Consider the following 18,676-nt stretch of genomic DNA (forward strand, 5'->3'; position numbering starts at 1 on the left):
TTGTTGTAATCATTATTTGGAGCCGAATAATCTGCCAGCAATCTTAAAGTGCCAATTAATCTGGTCTTAGTGGTGTTCTTAATTTTCCGATTTTTTATATCTCATTTTCATGCCTGAACTTGTGAATCAGTTCTCACCATCCATTGTTACACCTTAGCTTGATATTTTTAGTTTTGGCCTTGAAAATCAGACAGTACGAATTTGAATTACATTCTATAGCCATCTGTAAATAATTAAGAATACATTTTTCCTTGGCTTTTCATCGTTTCTAACTTCTCATTCAAATTCAAGAACAAGAAACCAGCGATTCAAGATTGACAATCTTTCTTTTTCCTCCTTGAACCCAACTTTTGAGTAGTTTTTATTTTATTCCGAGTAGGGTTTTCAATATATAAGGAGGTAATTTATGCATTGAGTGTGATAGATCATAGTTAAATAACCATGTAATCGTTTGTACATTATCATTGAATTGTAATTAAGATCAGAAGTATAATGCTCAACAAAATTGTTATCAATTTTGTATTGATTCTGTGAGAACATTTACATCAGGGAGATACAGTAACTGGTTTTATAAGCTTCAGAACTTCTGAAATTGGTCTTTTTCTTAAGAATAAAGTTCCACATAACTTGTATTATGCTTGGACATATTCCATTTCTTCAACAATTCGTCCATATCTAACCTGTGGATAAGCTAAGCAATCACAAAGCAAGCATATTATGTAAGAGAAGGATATGATACCATGTGTATATATGAAAATGGGAATGGTCCAACAGCATATTTTCTAACAATTTTTTTAATGGATTGAAATTTATTAAAAAATATAAAACTTTGGGGTTTATTTTTTTTAATAAGTTTTACTCGTTATTTTGTAACTTTTTAAATAAGTTTTAAAATGTTTGTTATTACTAACCCTTTTATATGAAGATATGCTCAATTTTAAAAAGTATAATTTTTTACAACAACTTTTTAAAAGTGTAATATACTATATATTATAAATTTATGATCTTTTTAGATACTTTCTGAATTTAAAATAAAACTAAAATAAACTCTGCACCTGTATAAATATTGCTTTATATCTATCTTATCTAAAATTTCATTGGTGAACATTCTTTTCTGCTTTAATTCAATATTTTAAGGAATGAACCTTTCAAAAATATTTTAATTAGGAACTTTAATTTGAAATAATTTTCCCTTGTTCGTTAAAATAAATGTAGGGGCAAGGAAATGATAAAAGGGGTGTAAATACTTAATTCGTGTTCACATCAGCAAAGTATATTTTTATTTTAGAATTATCAGATACTTTTTTTTTATTAAAACTATTATTACAAGGTGTTTGAATAGTAAAACAATTTGTTGCGATTTTAAATTTGAAAGAGAAAAATAAAAATAAGAATTAGAGGTTAGTTGTTTGCTCTGGGCTCAGATGCAGATCAGGCCCATTTTTGTTTACTTGTTTATAACTAAGAACTCTGCAATTCCATTCTGCATACAATGGTTTTGAACCTTCCATCCAATTAATTTTGGAAATTTTAAAATTATCCTTTATTCTGAAATTGAAAATCTAAAATTAAAAAATATAATTTGAAATATATTTTTTACGTTCTGGAAATAAAATTCCAGAAAACAAAATTCCGAAATATATTTTAAAAAAATATGGAAAACAAAAATTTAGAAAAGTGTTTTTAGAAATCCAAAATTCTGAAATATATTATGGAGTTTGAAAGTTTGAATAATTCTTTAGCAGTGTTAAATTTTAAATTATTATTTAAGAAAAAAAATCTGAAAGTTTTGAAGTCAATGTATGTAGTGAGAGATAAAATAAGATTATTGAACATATGGAATAGTTTGTTTACTTCACAAGTGATCATTATCTGGAAGTGGAACTAAAATGATGATCACTGGTTATATATGTTTTGACTAATCAATCTTTATTATGAAATATGGAGTTTATTTGACAAAATAATACAGAAAAAGGGAAGGTATATTTGGTCTTATTCCATATCAATTGACTTTTGAATTCCTAGTTTAATATTTAAAATTAAATATTCTTTTAGTGGACTAGGGTTGGTAAAAATCGAAGTAAATGTATGATTTATTTGAAATTTAAATATATTTACATTTTAGAGACAGTATATTTATAGTTAAACACACACAGAGATAATCAAATCAAAAGAAAATATAGAATATTTTTTTTAATATATATACTTTTTATTTTGACTTTTCACACAAAGTTTTCATGAAACATAAAATGCTTAATTACATATTTGATCACTTTATGAATTTTACTACTGAATTTTCAATTGATTTGGAATTCAAAGTGAAATTTGTATTACATTATAAATTATATACTTTATTATTGAAATTTTGCATATTTTGTAAATTTTATTACTGAATTTTTAATTTGAATAATTTCTTTTTTATCATCTAAACTTCTGTGCATATTTTGATCCACACAAAATTAAAATGTGATTCTTAGTCCTCACGATTGAGAGAGAAGTCATTAATAATATTGAAGAGTTTCAATAAACAGGATTTGACTTTTTGTTTATAAGAGTAGAAAAATTAAAATATGTGTGAATGATTTTTTCTTCCCATACAATCTCAAACATGTTATTTCCCTCCTATTGGTGGATAATATTCAAATTTTCTCCTCCACATATGTCATTATAATTCTTTTAAGTAATCTTCTGCACGTCTTAAAAATTAAAGAAAAAAAGAGATTTATTCTCAATTTTATTTATGAAAAAACATTAAATAAATATTACATCTAATGCACGTTCTTATCAAATAAATATTAAGAACTATTAAAGAAACAAGTAATTTAATCCGAATAGTATTTACACAGGACAATTTTTTATTAAAGTTACTAATCCAACCAATTTTTTTTTTTAAATACTGTTTACACGTGTGATTCCATTTGTCATATAAACGACTATATTTGATATATTTTAGTTTTTTTACCAAAAAAAACACACAAACATTTATTAAAAGACTAAAATAGAATATTTTTTTGATTATAGAAATTATAAATATTAGTGATAGAGGTGAAAGGAATGAATTTTTAACATACATGAGCGAATCAATTACATGTTGTGTGTGTAGGTGTAAAGAAGGTTTGTTGGAGTTAAATGTTGGTGTATGTAATATAATAATAATAATAATAATAATAAATAATAAATATCATTACATTCTTACTCTCACCTAATTATAATGATTTCAATTCCAATCTAGTCAAAAGCTTGGACCGCTTTATCCTACGCCCTTCGCCCTGATTATCCTGCGCATATTTAGCAGCTTTCCGCCGAGATCATCCTCCTCCGCGGCGCTATCACTTTCTCAACGACACAATATCCTGTTGGATTTCAGGTATTCTTCGATCTATGTTATACTCTCTTCAATGTCTCTTACTTTTTTTTATTTAATTTCACTATTTATTTTAAGTTTTAAGTTTTTTTAGTGAGTAAGCATTTTCTTCCAAAACTTGTGATGAACATGTGATAATTGGTTTTATTTATGACCGATCCTTGTTGGCTTCCAAAGTCAGTTGTAATTTTACTCTGATTGATGGGAAATTCCTTCCTAGTGATTTGCCAATTAGGAGTAACACTGGTTTTTGTCTTAATATTTACATGCACCAATCGTATGAATGGAATGGAAGTTCAATTACTGGTTCAAGATCAAATTGTGGTGAATTGATAATATTAATCGTTGTAATTGGACAAAAAAAAGCTTTATTATTGCTTTCGTTGTTTATTTCTTTTGAATATTTTAATTTTGCTATTGTTGTCGTCATGGTCTGTCTACGTGGGAGTAGTATTGTTTTCTTTTGATTTTGAATTTAGGCTTTATATTCAGGCTTAATATGTTAGCTATTAACTAGTGGAATTGATGGAGTGGTGAATTATTATCAGCAGAAAGAATCATGAGTTGTTTTAGCTGTTGCGAAGAAGATGACTTCCAGAAGCATGCTGAAAGTGGAGGACAACATCTTGTAAAAAACTCAACAGGTAATTGGGTTTATATTAGCTTGAGGAAGGCCTAGGCATTTAGTTGTCTAGACGCAGTGTTAGTTGATGTTATATTACCTGAGTTGCATTCGATGTAATTAATGTGAGAATTGTGTTGTGCAGGAAATGATGGAAATGGTCGTGCATCTGAAACTGCAAAGCAGGGCATTCAAGCTGTTAAAATTCAGCCCATTGAAGTTCCTGAATTACAAGTAGATGAACTCAAAGAAATTACTGATGGTTTTGGAGAAAGTTCTTTGATTGGAGAAGGATCCTATGGAAGAGTGTATTACGGTGTTCTGAAAAGTGAGCAGGCTGCAGCAATCAAGAAATTAGATGCCAGTAAACAGCCCGATGACGAGTTTTTAGCCCAGGTTCGTGTAAAACAAGGGTTACTATTCAATCATTGAGGTTGTTGAGATCAATACAATTATTTGGTTTTGTAACTTTCAGGTTTCCATGGTTTCACGGCTGAAACATGACAATTTTGTTCAATTGCTTGGTTATTGCATTGATGGAAACTCCCGAATTCTTGCTTATGAGTTTGCATCTAATGGGTCTCTTCATGATATTTTGCACGGTATGTGCTTTTATTTTTGTTTCATGTTATTTTAAATGGGGTATGTGGTTTTATTCTTGCTTCATGTTATTTTAAATGGGGTATCTGGTTATTTGCATCTTATGAATATTTTGATTTTTCCCAGCTTTTAAGGAATTAAGAATATTTTGAATTTTGACATTAGTTGTGCTTTTTATTCCTTTTTTCTTATATATTTTTTATGTTTTTATCATTGTCACTACATGAAGGCAGAAAAGGTGTTAAAGGAGCACAGCCTGGTCCTGTTCTAACATGGACTCAAAGAGTTAAAATTGCCGTAGGGGCAGCCAAAGGACTCGAGTATTTGCATGAGAGGGCTGATCCTCACATTATCCATCGGGACATCAAGTCAAGCAATGTACTCATCTTTGACGATGATGTTGCTAAAATTGCAGATTTTGATTTGTCAAATCAGGCTCCTGACATGGCAGCACGACTCCATTCCACCCGTGTCCTTGGAACCTTTGGTTATCATGCACCAGAGTAAGATATGCATACCAGATTATCAAGAGATATTGCGTGACATGCTTTATTATTTTTTCTACTGGTTAACTTATCATAGACTTCTTGTAGCTCTTGAGCATAATAGGAGGTTATGGAGATTTATTGGAAAAGTAATAGAAAGTTTTCCCACTTCCTAGCTGACTAGGAGACATTGCCAATTTCCATACATTATTTTGAGTGTTTCTCTATGTATTTTGATTAATGATCAATTTGGAAAAATGAAACTATTCTTACTTAGTTTGCTGGCAAATACCTTGATCTGTCTAATCTCGTGGATGCAGATATGCAATGACTGGTCAATTGAATGCTAAGAGTGATGTATACAGCTTCGGTGTCGTTCTTCTGGAACTTTTAACGGGAAGGAAGCCTGTTGATCATACACTACCACGTGGACAACAGAGCCTGGTTACTTGGGTAAGTGCAAACCTCCTCATTATTGTAATATAATTTCCCGTTATTGTAAAAGCAGAAAATTAAAAGTGTTGGTCAGCTATCTGATAGCAGTAACTGATGTTTCAGGCTACTCCAAGACTCAGTGAGGATAAAGTTAGACAGTGTGTAGATGCAAGACTAGGAGGAGATTACCCTCCCAAAGCTGTTGCTAAGGTATTCACTGTGTTTTAGGGTATTTCTCTTTTTTTTTGTTTTTTCTTTTATTATGCCATTTGCCCTTGCTCAGTTGTTGTGGGTGGACTGGTTTGAAACAGATGCCTATGAATTAACAAACTAATCAAAAGTACTCTACATAAGATACCTGAAGACATATGAATCTTAAATTTTGTTCTAATCATAATTTTTCTATGGGAGAAATATTATTGAATAATTTAGTTTGTTGAACAATGGGAAGCTAATGTCTTTCACTACAGTTTTGTTCTCAGTTTTTTAACTTGAGAGCCAGTAAAAATACTTGCATATAAAAATAGTATACACATTATAGTTGGACTGTCTTAGGAAATGGCAGACAACCAGGATAACTGTTCTAGGAAAAATTGATTAATTACTTAGCAAAGACAAATATTAATATATAACAGCAAGATACTTTCTTAATTACAGATGGCTGCTGTTGCTGCCCTGTGTGTACAATATGAAGCTGATTTCAGACCAAACATGAGCATTGTAGTCAAAGCTCTCCAACCTTTGTTGAATGCAAGACATGGACCTGCTGGTGAAACTTCAAACTAATCTTTGACTGTATTTCTGTCTATCTGTATCAATTAGTATGTGCAAAGTGAGCACGCGAGATGTAAGAAAGTGACTGCTTCAGAAGCGGATGGAAGATTGCTTGAACATGTTTATATATCCTATTGTTTACGCAACATTCATTTTGTTCATAATCCATAGGTACTGAGATTTACTTGGTTCTTTTATTTATTTATTTTTATTGTTACCTGCCTATGCTGGGATTATTGCCATCTTACTTGAAATTTTAAAAAATACTTAAGCTAATATTAGTCATCAATTTTTATATTAATTGTACATCTCTTTTTATCATTATTAATATGATTTTTAATTTTATAATTCAATTTTAGTGGTAAAGCTATATAGTGAATTTTATGTACCCCTTGGGTCGACCTAGTGATGTAGTTTGGATAACTAGCATTATATCTTATGTCTTGGGTTCAAACTTCTTTGTCATCATTGTAAAAAAAGGAATTATACTTTGTAAATTGAAAATATTTGATTGTGCTTATTATTAATCTTATCATTGCAAGAATAACAAGTAAGACTATATGAATTAAAATGAAACATTTATGATGAGCCATAAGTTAAAGGAGCAAAGGAAAAACAAGATAGGATTAACAGTTAAGAAAGCATGTATGAAACTAGACATGAGTATCAACCCATTTTTAACCCTCAATTTGTATAAGAGGTTTAACATGATAATGATTAATATGTTCGAAGGTGAGACTAGTCATATTGTTTTATTCTTCGTTATAAGTGTACTATGTACTTAGAATGATACATGCAGTTGATATATACTTTTTTTCTTAATTTCAAATTGCTGCAGTAATTTGTTATATTAAATTATACTTTACTTAAATTTTGACCAACCTGAGTTAAGCTCAATACTATGCAATTTAGCTCCAATGTATGGGACATACAGAAATCTTCCACATTTTCATAACCTCATCATATAATTGATGTAAGCAAAATGATTGAATTAATTTTAAGTTTCTTATGTATGATATGATATAAAATATTAAATTTATTTATGATGATTAAAAAAATAAAACATTATAATTAATGATAAATTCAATATTTGAACATAAAGAACGACAATATTTATGTGTGTGGATTAAAACTATATAGTAAAGTGACATCTTTAGAGATAAATATATTTCATCTATAAAAGTGAGTCATTTAATGAACTAATTTTGTAATGATGAACTAAGTTTAAAGTTATTTTTTATATGTATAAGAATAATTTATAACTTATTATAATAAAAGTTTGTTGGACTTTTGTTATTGAACCACCTATAAATAGTTCCATCAACAAGTTGACAGGTTAGTGTAAAAAGTTGAGTTTATATTATGATTTTATTTGGACATCTTCATATTGATGTTGAATCTTAAGAAATTAAACATTTATTAAACATTTTAGACTATTTTTTTTAAACAGGTCAACTCTATAAAATCTTATACAATTAAATTAGTTAACTTTTTTTAACATATAAACTACAAGTAAATCTTAACTACAATATTATATATATGTTGTAAAAAATCGTTAAAATTATATCTATAAGAAAAGCAATCAAAAGTATGTGTCCTAAACTTATATAAGAAGGAAGTAAGTGGACTATTTTCTATATTTTTTTTTCAATCATAGTTTACGAGCTTACAACTTTAAAATTTGACACGTTTAATTTAAAGCTATTAATTATCTATAAGAATTCAATTTAAATATGTTATCAATATCTATATTATCATTCTATTATAAATGGTTAACTATAGAAATATTTTATTTATTTTGGAGAGTCAAAAGTTTTTCACTTTTTCGTTACAGTAGCATATGCACATACAAAAATTGCAGCAAGTGGAGTCCTTAGCCATAATTTGGGATAAGAACCTTTGATTTTCAACTGTAAACACACACAAAAAAGTATCTAATTTGTAAGTAAAAAAAATCATAAATAAAATATTAACTATCGCATTTAGCAGCTCTCCTTAAAAAAACCAGTATTAATAAAATAATATTTTATTTTATTTTTTCAAATTAATATATTTACTTTTTACTGTAAATTAGAATACAGAGTCTAAAAGTGAAATTCAATTATACATTTTTAATATTTATGTTTTAGAAATCTATCTTACACACTGCTTCATAATTAGTAAAAAAACTGTTTTCTCAACTATTTGTAAAATATTAATTTTAAATTGTAAAAAAAATTTCTCTTAAAAATATTTTATACATTGATATTTTTTTATTAACCTACATATATTTTCAATTATCGTAAGATCAGTTACTTTTTTGGTAGTCGTGGTAAAACTTAATTGTTTTTTTATCCTTTTTTACCACATTTTGTTGTCTTTAAAAATATATTTTGAATTTTATTATTATGTAACATTCTTTAAGTATTTCATAAAAGATTATCATAAATAGCACTTACTAAAATTTAAATGCCGTGTTAAAATTGGTTTTTTAAAAATTTCAAATTTTTAAATAAAGAACAAATGATATTTCTCTTTGTACATATATGCAAATATTATACTATTATGTCCTGATATGTTAAATACATATTGTAATAATTTGACTTAGCACAGTTAAAAGGTTACCCTCGTCTTGAAATAAATTTGTATTACAATGTTTTCTCTCTTTATGAAAATATAAATTAATTTTAGCATAGTTCATAACATTTATTTAAAAAAAATAAAAGTAAAGATTAGAAGATAATTTTGTATACTTATCATTATATATATATATATATATATATTAATATTATTGAGTAAGATATAATATAGTTATATTTGTTGGAAAAAGAGAGTGTACATTTAAATGTTAACATAAAAAGAAGATATAGATATAATAATTACATTTATGAAAGATAATGGTGTTAGAAGATATTTTAGTAATAATTTTTAGTAAAACGTTACGATATTTTAATAGAAAAGGAAAAAAAAGTAAAGCACAGTTAACTAATAGGTAAAATCTAGTAATAAAGAAGAGTTTAATTTATTCTAAAATAAACGTTAAATATAGCGATTTTAAAATTTAAAAGATTAAAACATTAAGAAAACAAAAACTAAATTTACTTGCAAAAATAAAATAAAATTTGATAGGAATAAATAAAAAATGATAAAAAACTAGAAGAACTAAAATAAAAAACATTGCACTCCTTTTACTGCGATTAAAAAATATTTAAACCTTTGATTGAAATCTTTACCTTTGAAGCGAAGGACAAAATCTCGGATTTATCGGTTGTGGCTCTCGATGTGGTATTGGTTGCCTTGCTCTGATTCTGATTTTATGTGTTCCAATCTCTGCATTCCCCATTCTTTTTTTCAGATCACCATAGTCGGTAAAATCTCTTTCCATCTTTCTTTCTCCTTCTTTATCTTTCTTATTAATGTTTCCTTTCGCGTTTTTCGTTCAATTTCTTAGCGTCATTCCCAACTATGAATCTCACTCAACATTGCATTCTCTCAGTTTTATTCCTAATTTCTTAATAATGACTTTGTTTATGCCGTCTGAATTCAGTATCACACCGTTGAATGGAAACTGTGTCGGAAGATTCTTAACTTTGTCCGCACATAACGAATCAAACAGTACCCTCGTTCTAGTTCTTCGACGTTAGGTCGTGTGAATGTTGGTCGTTGCAACACTTGGATGATTTCCTCTCAAACAGACATTAGTTCCAAATATATATTAATTTAGGAATCAGTGCGGACTGTGCTTTTCCTAATCCGAGTAAAGCACTTCAGTTCTTGTTTTTCACTTTTTCTTTCGTTTGATTTGCTAATGCATTTTTAACTAAGGAATTGTGACTAATATTGAGCTGCTTGTAAGTCATTTTCATTTCCTTCTATTTCATATTTAATATTTGTTTGGGAGTTTGAAAGGGAAAGTTCTAATTGAGATCTGAGTTGATTATTTGTGGGAACTCATTTTAGTCGTCTCAACTATGAATGGCAATGAAAGAAAACTGTTATATTTTCGTTGTGTCTTTTCTTTCTCATGGTTGTCCATTATTTTTATTCCATTCCCAGTATACACTAACCCGGGTCTTTGAAGCGCAATGACTGCGTCAATGTAGTTAATTGTACAACAATAATAGTTTTTAAATTGTGATAACTGGCTTTCTTATGTCTGACAATTTTTACATGCTGGACTGCATCGAGTTTTGCAGGTTAGATATGTCAGTCACCATGGCAATAATGACCAAACAGCATCTGCTAACCTACATCTACCTTCTAGTTTACATTTCGCTTTCATCAGGGGTTATTCTTTACAACAAGGCAAGGCACAACAGATATGGCAATAAATTCATTCGTTTATGTCTTGTGATTAACCTTGTTTGTAATATATTTTGCTCAATCTCTTTCCTCTTATGGACATTGGTTTATTGCAGTGGGTCCTCTCTACATTATATTTTAATTTTCCATTTCCAATAACACTCACTATGATCCATATGGCTTTTTCTGGTGGTGTGGCATTTTTCCTTGTCCGTGTTTTGAAGGTACAAGTTTGTTGGATTTCCTAATGTCATTAGTTTTAGATTTTTTTTTTGTATTTCCGTAATCTCTCCTTATCATTCTGTTAACTTCTTACTGTTATTCTCTTATTAATATACATGGGTTTTTTTGAGTGTAAAATACTACTGAACTAACCAGATGATGTCTTGTCCCATTTTCAATTGATGCAGGTCGTGTCACCGATTAAAATGACCTTCAATATGTAAGAATTCTACATAGACATTCTGTTTCACTTTTTATTGAATATTTCTGGCTTCACACAAAGTGTCTGATTTGCAGATATGCAACTTGTGTGGTCCCGATAAGTGCCTTCTTTGCAGCTAGTCTGTGGTAAGTATCTGATGTACTTGACCTAAAGTTGTAATTTGAGCAAAAAAATTTGTAAATTCACTAAATTGTAATGCCTGTGTCTGTGTCTTAGAAACTCGTCCATACTGAATTATTCAATTTTAAGCTTAAGTTGATGTCAATTTGAAGTTTCCATCATTTTAGCAAAGTTGAGCTCAACTGTTTCTGTCTTGGTCCTTCTCTCTCTCTTTAATGTTTGATGGGGATTAGGGTGATGTATGTACTCCTACGACTACCCTTATTTTGATTTCAGTTTGTGTTCTTCATTCATATAAATTCCATTTGGACTTATGAAAACCTTTTTGTGTATTCACACTTGGAAATGTGGGGCTATGTAGTATTGTGGCAAAAAATGATAATTATGAATTTTATTTGTAGATACACAAATATTTAACCAACATCAGAGTTTTACAATGTATTTGTTATTTATTCTGTTGTTACCTTCTGTCTTGTTGGAAATCTGCTGATAAAACAAATGGTTTCATCACAAACTTCTTGTTCAAGCAAAATAGTTCCGCACAAATACTATCATCAATTTCTGTTTGCTGATATGAAAACTAAGAAGATTTAACTATGTTTTTATGGGACATGTATGATATGTTATGCATTATGTAGACAACCTGACAATCTTAGGGATTTAGTAGGATATTAGCTGACAAAACTAATGATTGCACAAGCTTTTCTGAGGTTGACAAATTATTTTAAAATCGCTTATTCTATATCATTCAGATTGGATTTTAATGCATTGGATGACTTTTATTCTGGTATCATAGTTTATTTATATAAAATCAAACAGAAATTGAGGTACAGTTGTATTAATAGTGATTATGTATTACATAGCCTTCAAATGAAAAGTTCTATTAGTTACTTTAAAAACTAGTAAAATGCCTCTCAGTCTTGTTGCACGACTGTATTGCATATATTCATTAAATTACTCTATTATCTATTTAGGTTTGGGAATACTGCTTATTTGTACATTTCTGTGGCCTTCATCCAGATGCTTAAAGCCCTCAGTAAGTTAATTTTTGTGTATCATCTTTACATCTGACATTTAAAAAAAAAAAAAGAATTCCTTAGTGAATGATGGTCGCTTACCTGTTCTTGGTTATTTCTTTTAATTTACACTTTACAGTGCCAGTGGCAACATTTCTCGTGGCTGTAACATGTGGAACTGAGAAATTGAGGTGTGATGTATTCTGGAACATGGTGCTGGTCAGTGTTGGAGTTGTCATTTCCTCATATGGAGAAATTCAATTTAATGTGCTCGGTACAGTTTATCAGGTCACAGGAATAGTTGCCGAAGCTTTGAGGCTAGTATTAACTCAAGTTCTTCTTCAAAAAAAGGGCTTGACACTAAACCCTATTACCAGCTTGTATTACATAGCACCCTGCAGGTAGATATGTTCTTAAGTATTTGAAAGCCCATATATAGTTCTGCTTATGCTGGTGGGAGTAAAGAAAGCAAATGAAACCTCTTTTCATCTATATGGGATCTGATGTTGATTTTGATATGTATGTTTGGAATGCCACTGAATATTATGGGATTTGCATCCCTGCCTATGTATTTTGACAAGTAATTGTTTGAATTAGCTTATTGTGTTGAGACAAGCATATAGTCAAAATGCCACATTCATATCAGTCATACCCGTCTGAGAATTCTCTGTGCCTATTTTTCATCATGTCATGGGATAAAGAATGCAATGGTGTAATGGGTTAGACCAAGGATCACAGATAAAGTAATTTAGGAAAAAGCAAATCATAATGATTTTTTTTTGTAATCTTTTGATCTCATTATTCATTTAATTTTAATGATTTTTTTTATCAATATGACTTTTTTCGGGAATCTTTGATTAATTTGGTGCTTATTCTTATGAATCAATGGAAGGCCTGTGGTTTGATATTCTGCTTCACCTGTAAATGATTGTTGTGCTGCTTTCTGCTTGGGTGCTTTATATTACTGCACTGATGGGCTGCCAGCCCAAAGCCTTCAAAGGCCAAAGCACGTAAAGATAAAACCATATTGGGTTAAGGATTTTTGTGGACTGCAGTAAAATTAGTTGCTGTATAGTACTGTTTGTGTCTCCCCAAAAGGGCCAGCTCCCAGGCCCACTAGCCAGTAGGTGCCGTATTTATTTTTTGAAGCTCTGAAGGAATGACATGAAGAAAGATATTTTGCCTCAATTTTTCCATTCTCTTATTGCTTCATATGGTAACCCTAGACGTAGGTACATATAATGATATAACTGCTAGTTCTCTTTATCATTTTGGTACTATCGTCATCGTCTCCACTCATCCTAAACACCTCCAAAGAAATGGATGGAGCCCTTCATACCATTACTGAAAAACTATCCCAACCTAGACTCAGCTAGACACCCAACAACAGGTGAATGACAATTGTCATTCTCAACTCTAACAATTGACAAAATCTCGTCAAAAGCTCCTAATCTTTCCTTAATGATTTCCATGATCATGTCACCACCCAAATCCTGAAAGCTAATGCAGCTAGACCCGTATCATCTACCCTTAACCACTACGCTCACAACCACCCCATTTTTTACTCTTGTTGGATCAAATATTTATCAATAAGCTACAAATTATAGGTGATAGTTAGAGTACAACCTTTCATATTTAAGAGTGTAACAACCAAAAGCTATTATTTGATAGTGACTTGGCTCACCTGGCCTTCGTAACAAGATAATTGATGCAATCCGCGATACCTCTCATCATCTTGGCCTCCCCTAAACACCAACATTTGCAACACCAACACCCACCACTACCTAGTACCCCTACCACCTAGACAAGCCCTACCCCTTTCCCCCCTTTTTCCTAGCCCCAAAATTTCCATTCCCTTCACCACCTTTTCTTTGCTCCCTCAAAATATAACGCAACCATTTTTAAGGACTATATCTCCTTAATTGGATTTTTTAGGCATAAAAACTTTCCAGTTCTACTAAGTTCCTATGGAACAACGTCTCCACATGACATCTTTCTACATGAAAGGTGACACACTTAACTAGTTCAAGTGATTAGCTAAACAAGCCAACTTTGTGATTGTCCTTCATTCGCCCTACCTCGGAGCTACGTTTCGAACCTTCCACCTATGCCAACCACTAAGTAGAACTCTTCAAGCTCCACCAAACATCCATAATCAGTGACTTCCAAGCATCTTTCGAAAAGCCATCTAACAAAGTCATTTACAACAAGCACGAAATAAGAACACAAAAAATTATTTATAACTATTTTAGATTCCTTGTATTCATGCACTCATCAATTACTATTGTGATGAAAAGTTCTTGTTGGGGCACCAATGTGCCTCAATCAAACTCCTCCTCATGGTGGCTAATAGGAGTCCAATCCCCCATTCGTGACACCTTAAAACAAAGCTCCTACAATAACCTCCTTCCACTTACTTCACCCACAACATGAAACCACACCAGGCAACCCCACCTTATCTCACCTTGTCCATTTCCAACTATCTCCTCAGGCACTTTGAGCCAACCATCTCCTAAGTGCCTCAAGTTTGGGCACATCCTCAACCTTTCGACCATTTTTTGATTGACACTGAAAACCCCCACAACATCTTACACCTTGTTTTGCTTCCCTCTTCCTTAGCTTCTTCTAGCGATAGTTGCTCAAAATACAAGGTGTGAAACTCTAGTTCAATATAATACAACCCATCACCTCGAGACAGATGAACACACAAAGGTTGTGAACATGGGATTAGAAACATACCTCAGGTATTTTGTTAGTGACCAGCTACACATCCAGGTTCATTTCCTTCATTTTGTTGAGTATTGGTACAACACTACCCATGACAATGTCATTGGCATGTAGCTTTTCCAAGCTATGGTCAGCCACCACCAACACTGCGTGATTACACCAAAGGCTCAACCAATAACATCAAGCTCATAGCATCCCTCTTTCTATGACAGCAAGTGCTTCATGAACTCCACCACAACTGTGTTAGTACACTAACCCTCCTATCCTATCATACCATGCCATGTGAACACTAACCTTGAAGACAAGGTAAACATATCAACATTGGGGCATTGCTGTGCTGCCATCCTAAAGCCTTCACAGGCTAAAGTGCGTAAAGATAAAATCATTTTGGCCAAGGATTTTTATAGACTAAAGTAAAATCAGTTGCTGTTTAGTATTGTTTGTTTAAGCTCCCAAGCCCACTAACTAGTGGTTGCCCTATTTATCCTGTAAAGCTATAAACGAATGATAGGAAGAAAGATCATTTACCTCTCAATTTTTCCTTTCTCTTATTGTCTTGTAGGGTAACCTTAGACGTAGGTATAAATGGGGCTTTGGCTGGTACATTTTTGGTATATTTGTGTATTGAAAAAGTAATAGTTTATTAAAGTTCAAGTTTATATTTTTGTTTTATCTGCTTGAATAATGACCATTTACACTTTTCTATATGCAGCTTTGTATTTCTTTTTATCCCATGGTACATTCTTGAGAAGCCTGAGATGGAAGATCCACATATGCAGTTTAACTTCTGGATATTTTTCTCAAATACTGTTTGTGCTTTTGCATTAAATCTTTCCACATTCTTAGTGATTGGTAGAACTGGAGCAGTGACTATTCGGGTGGCTGGTGTTTTGAAAGATTGGTTACTTATCACTCTTTCAACTGTCTTATTTCCTGAATCAAAGATTACCGGACTTAATATTATTGGCTACGCTATTGGTATATGTTTCTTCGTTTATAGCAGTTTAATTTCATTCATTGCATGGATTTATTCTAAGCATCTCTTAATATATTTAATTGGCAGCTTTAATTGGTGTCGTTATTTACAACTACCTTAAGGTTAAAGATGTTCGCACATCTCAACTAAGTACCCAAGATGGATCAGCAAAGGTGAGCCTTTTAAGTAACTTGTCTTTGTTTTGTTGTTTGATCAATATTCATGCATTATTTATTGTTGGCATATTCTCTTTGGTTAGAATTGTTGAATGGTGACTCCATTTCATACTTTATTCCAGAAAAATAGCAATTAAATACATTTAAACGTGGGTTTACTCAAACAAACACCAATCTCTTTCTTATATAGAGACCGGAGGGAGTAATAATTATGTAAATATGTAAGTTATAAAACATATAAATATATTGTGAAACTTAATTATTATTCATAGTATCACAGAAAAGTATATGCAGTATTTTTTTTCCCCGAAAACATTGTTCACATTTTTTTTAATTTTTCTTAAAATTGGAACAGTTTCCTCCTTTTGTTAACATTAATTTGTTAGTAAGCTATTAAAAAGTTGAATTCATAGACATTATGCGTTGCAAATTGGGTCTATTTGAGTAAGACTCCCCATAAGCACTTTTAGAAAAATAAAATAAGAAGAAAATTATAAAATAAATTTCTCAATAAGCTGAAAACTTATGCTTAAGTTAAAAATTTAAGTTTGTAGAAGTTAAATAAGGGATTTTTTACCAATTAGCTGTTAGTTTTAATGTTTGAAAATGTATTTAATTTTTAAGTTAATTTTAGTTTAAGAAAACATTTCATTTTTCCTTCTAGGAGTGTTTACAGAGAAGTTCTACCTATTATGGAGTGATTTGTATCATTCAGATGAAGTTTGATCCATTACACATAGTTTTATGTATCAAACAAATGAATAGCTTGGAAAGTCACTCCATTTCATTCCATACTTAGTGAATGAAGAAATTGAGTAAAGTTTTATTTCATAATGGCTTCACATGTGATTGTTGATCTGTTCTCTTTTCTGTCAACGAATTTGTTGCAACTTTTGCTGTTACATTATATTTTGCATCTTTGGTTTATTAGCTCTTCGATCAAGTATGATTTTAACTTTTGTTCCAATAAATATAGGAGCTGCAGACAGAGAAAAAAGCAGTTGATGACATGGACAACAGAGAGGAGACTTTATGGAATGATTCAGTTTCTGTTCCTAATTTTGATGAAGAAGCACCTTTAATGGCTTCGTCACGGATGTCTCATTTTGGAGTTGGACGAAAACCAGCATAGGGGGCAATCTAGCTTAGATGCTGTAAAGAACATCTCATATTGGAAGAAAGCCAGCTTAGCAGCAACCTAGCATTTAGAGACAGAGCTTACAGGAGAGGAACCAAATCAAAGTATGTCTTAAACTTTCTTCCCAAAAAGAACTCAAACGCCTCCTTCCAAAAGAAGAGGGAAAAACCAAAGGAGAAAGAAAACAGAGCCGAGGAAACACACATATTCTTTTAGTTGATTAGTTTCATGTTTGAAATATATCCAGTAGTAAAGCGATTCATTCTTGTATAGGGCTTGGCTTCACATGCTGTGTAGGTTCTGTTTCTTTCAAATGGACCTCTTTTAACACTGCTAATTTTAGTTAAAATTTGAAAATTATATGCTTCAACAACTGCAATGTCTCACTTTCTCCATGATCTGTCTGTATCGTACAATGGTAATTGAAATGTAGCACAAAAAGTATCCCTTGGCGCATTTCTCGAAAATCTTTGACAGCTACTCACTTTCTCGCTGTTTAGATTCCTCCAAGTAAATTTCTCTTCTGAAATTCATATGGAGGAAAGAATTTTTTTGACCTCTTTCCTTCAAAGGAATTAACTGTTTGTTTGCTTCTAAATTTCTCAACTTAGGATGCTTTCTAATTAATGATAAATGGACAACGTTTATTCCAACACTTGTAGATGGTCTTCGAAAATTGAAACAATTAAAACCTAATGACTTTTACTTGGAATTGGTCTAGCATTTGACTTGTTTGGTGTTATGAAAAAATTATTCTTATTAATGCTTTGAAATTTTATTATAGTCAGTAATTTGCATTGATTAAATAATAAACTTAACTACAATAATGATGTTTTACTTAAGATTGGGTTATAGTATTAATTCTCGATACTATATAATTCAATTAATATGATATATTTGCATTGTTTAGGGCTACTGTAAAATAAACTCCCAAGTAAAATATGTACACAACTTGATTTTATGTTTCAATTTTTTTCATATCTTCATGGATATAGTACAACTAAATTGTAACCCAAAACATTGTGGAGTAGAAAAACAATAGTTTGGTCTAAATTATATCAACAGTGATTTAAAATTAAATTTATAAATAATAAATCCAATATAGGTAACTTATTTTGGTATCTGTTATAAATCCAATATAGGTAAAAGTGAATAGATCATTAGAAGCTTATTATTTAAAATTAATAATATTTTGAATTTTTTTTTATCAAAAACACGTTAATCTTAAATTTCTTATTTTAATAAGCAAAATATTGAACCGGGGTTTCTTCTGTTAAGTTAAAGTCAGTTTTATTAAAAAAAATTGTGTGAATGAATTTGTTTACCAAAATTCTGTTCAAAATTTAATTTTAAGAATAAAGTAAATATTTAATTCTTTTAATAATTGATTATAAGTCTATTTTCATTTTCTACTGATATTTAATTACTTTCCATTTTGGTGATTTTTGCACACCTTGTGATCAACTGGTAATACAATAAAGCATGTTTTTTAACCAAAATACTTTTTTTAATTAATT

At 30.6% G+C, this 18,676-nt stretch overlaps 2 protein-coding genes across 4 annotated transcripts; both read left to right on the top strand.

Annotated features, from left to right (window-relative positions):
- Positions 1-3,092: 3,092 nt before the first annotated feature.
- Positions 3,093-6,464, top strand: LOC137814825 (protein CYTOSOLIC ABA RECEPTOR KINASE 2). 3 transcript variants are annotated; one of them, XM_068617744.2, is made up of 8 exons: positions 3,093-3,367; positions 3,857-4,008; positions 4,132-4,382; positions 4,462-4,588; positions 4,816-5,089; positions 5,392-5,524; positions 5,630-5,716; positions 6,164-6,464. In XM_068617744.2, exons 2-8 carry the CDS (start codon positions 3,924-3,926, stop codon positions 6,290-6,292), a joined length of 1,086 nt encoding a protein of 361 aa, XP_068473845.1. In that variant the 5' UTR covers positions 3,093-3,367; positions 3,857-3,923; the 3' UTR covers positions 6,293-6,464. The 3 variants fall into 3 exon arrangements, with proteins under 3 accessions (XP_068473845.1, XP_068473843.1, XP_068473844.1); XM_068617742.2 differs by having other exon boundaries at positions 3,094-3,367; positions 3,913-4,008; XM_068617743.2 differs by having other exon boundaries at positions 3,094-3,367; positions 3,916-4,008.
- A 3,032-nt stretch (positions 6,465-9,496) lies between these two features.
- On the top strand, positions 9,497-17,532 carry LOC137814826 (putative sugar phosphate/phosphate translocator At3g17430). Its single transcript, XM_068617745.1, has 10 exons — positions 9,497-9,627; positions 10,456-10,564; positions 10,678-10,785; positions 10,972-11,003; positions 11,081-11,131; positions 12,101-12,162; positions 12,282-12,543; positions 15,582-15,847; positions 15,933-16,018; positions 16,998-17,532. The coding sequence occupies exons 2-10, from the start codon at positions 10,463-10,465 to the stop codon at positions 17,151-17,153; spliced, it is 1,125 nt and encodes a 374-aa protein (XP_068473846.1). The 5' UTR covers positions 9,497-9,627; positions 10,456-10,462; the 3' UTR covers positions 17,154-17,532.
- Positions 17,533-18,676: the final 1,144 nt, after the last annotated feature.

Source organism: Phaseolus vulgaris, chromosome 1 (assembly GCF_051622355.1).
Source record: "Phaseolus vulgaris cultivar YP4 chromosome 1, ASM5162235v1, whole genome shotgun sequence".
Taxonomy (NCBI): Eukaryota; Viridiplantae; Streptophyta; class Magnoliopsida; order Fabales; family Fabaceae; genus Phaseolus; species Phaseolus vulgaris.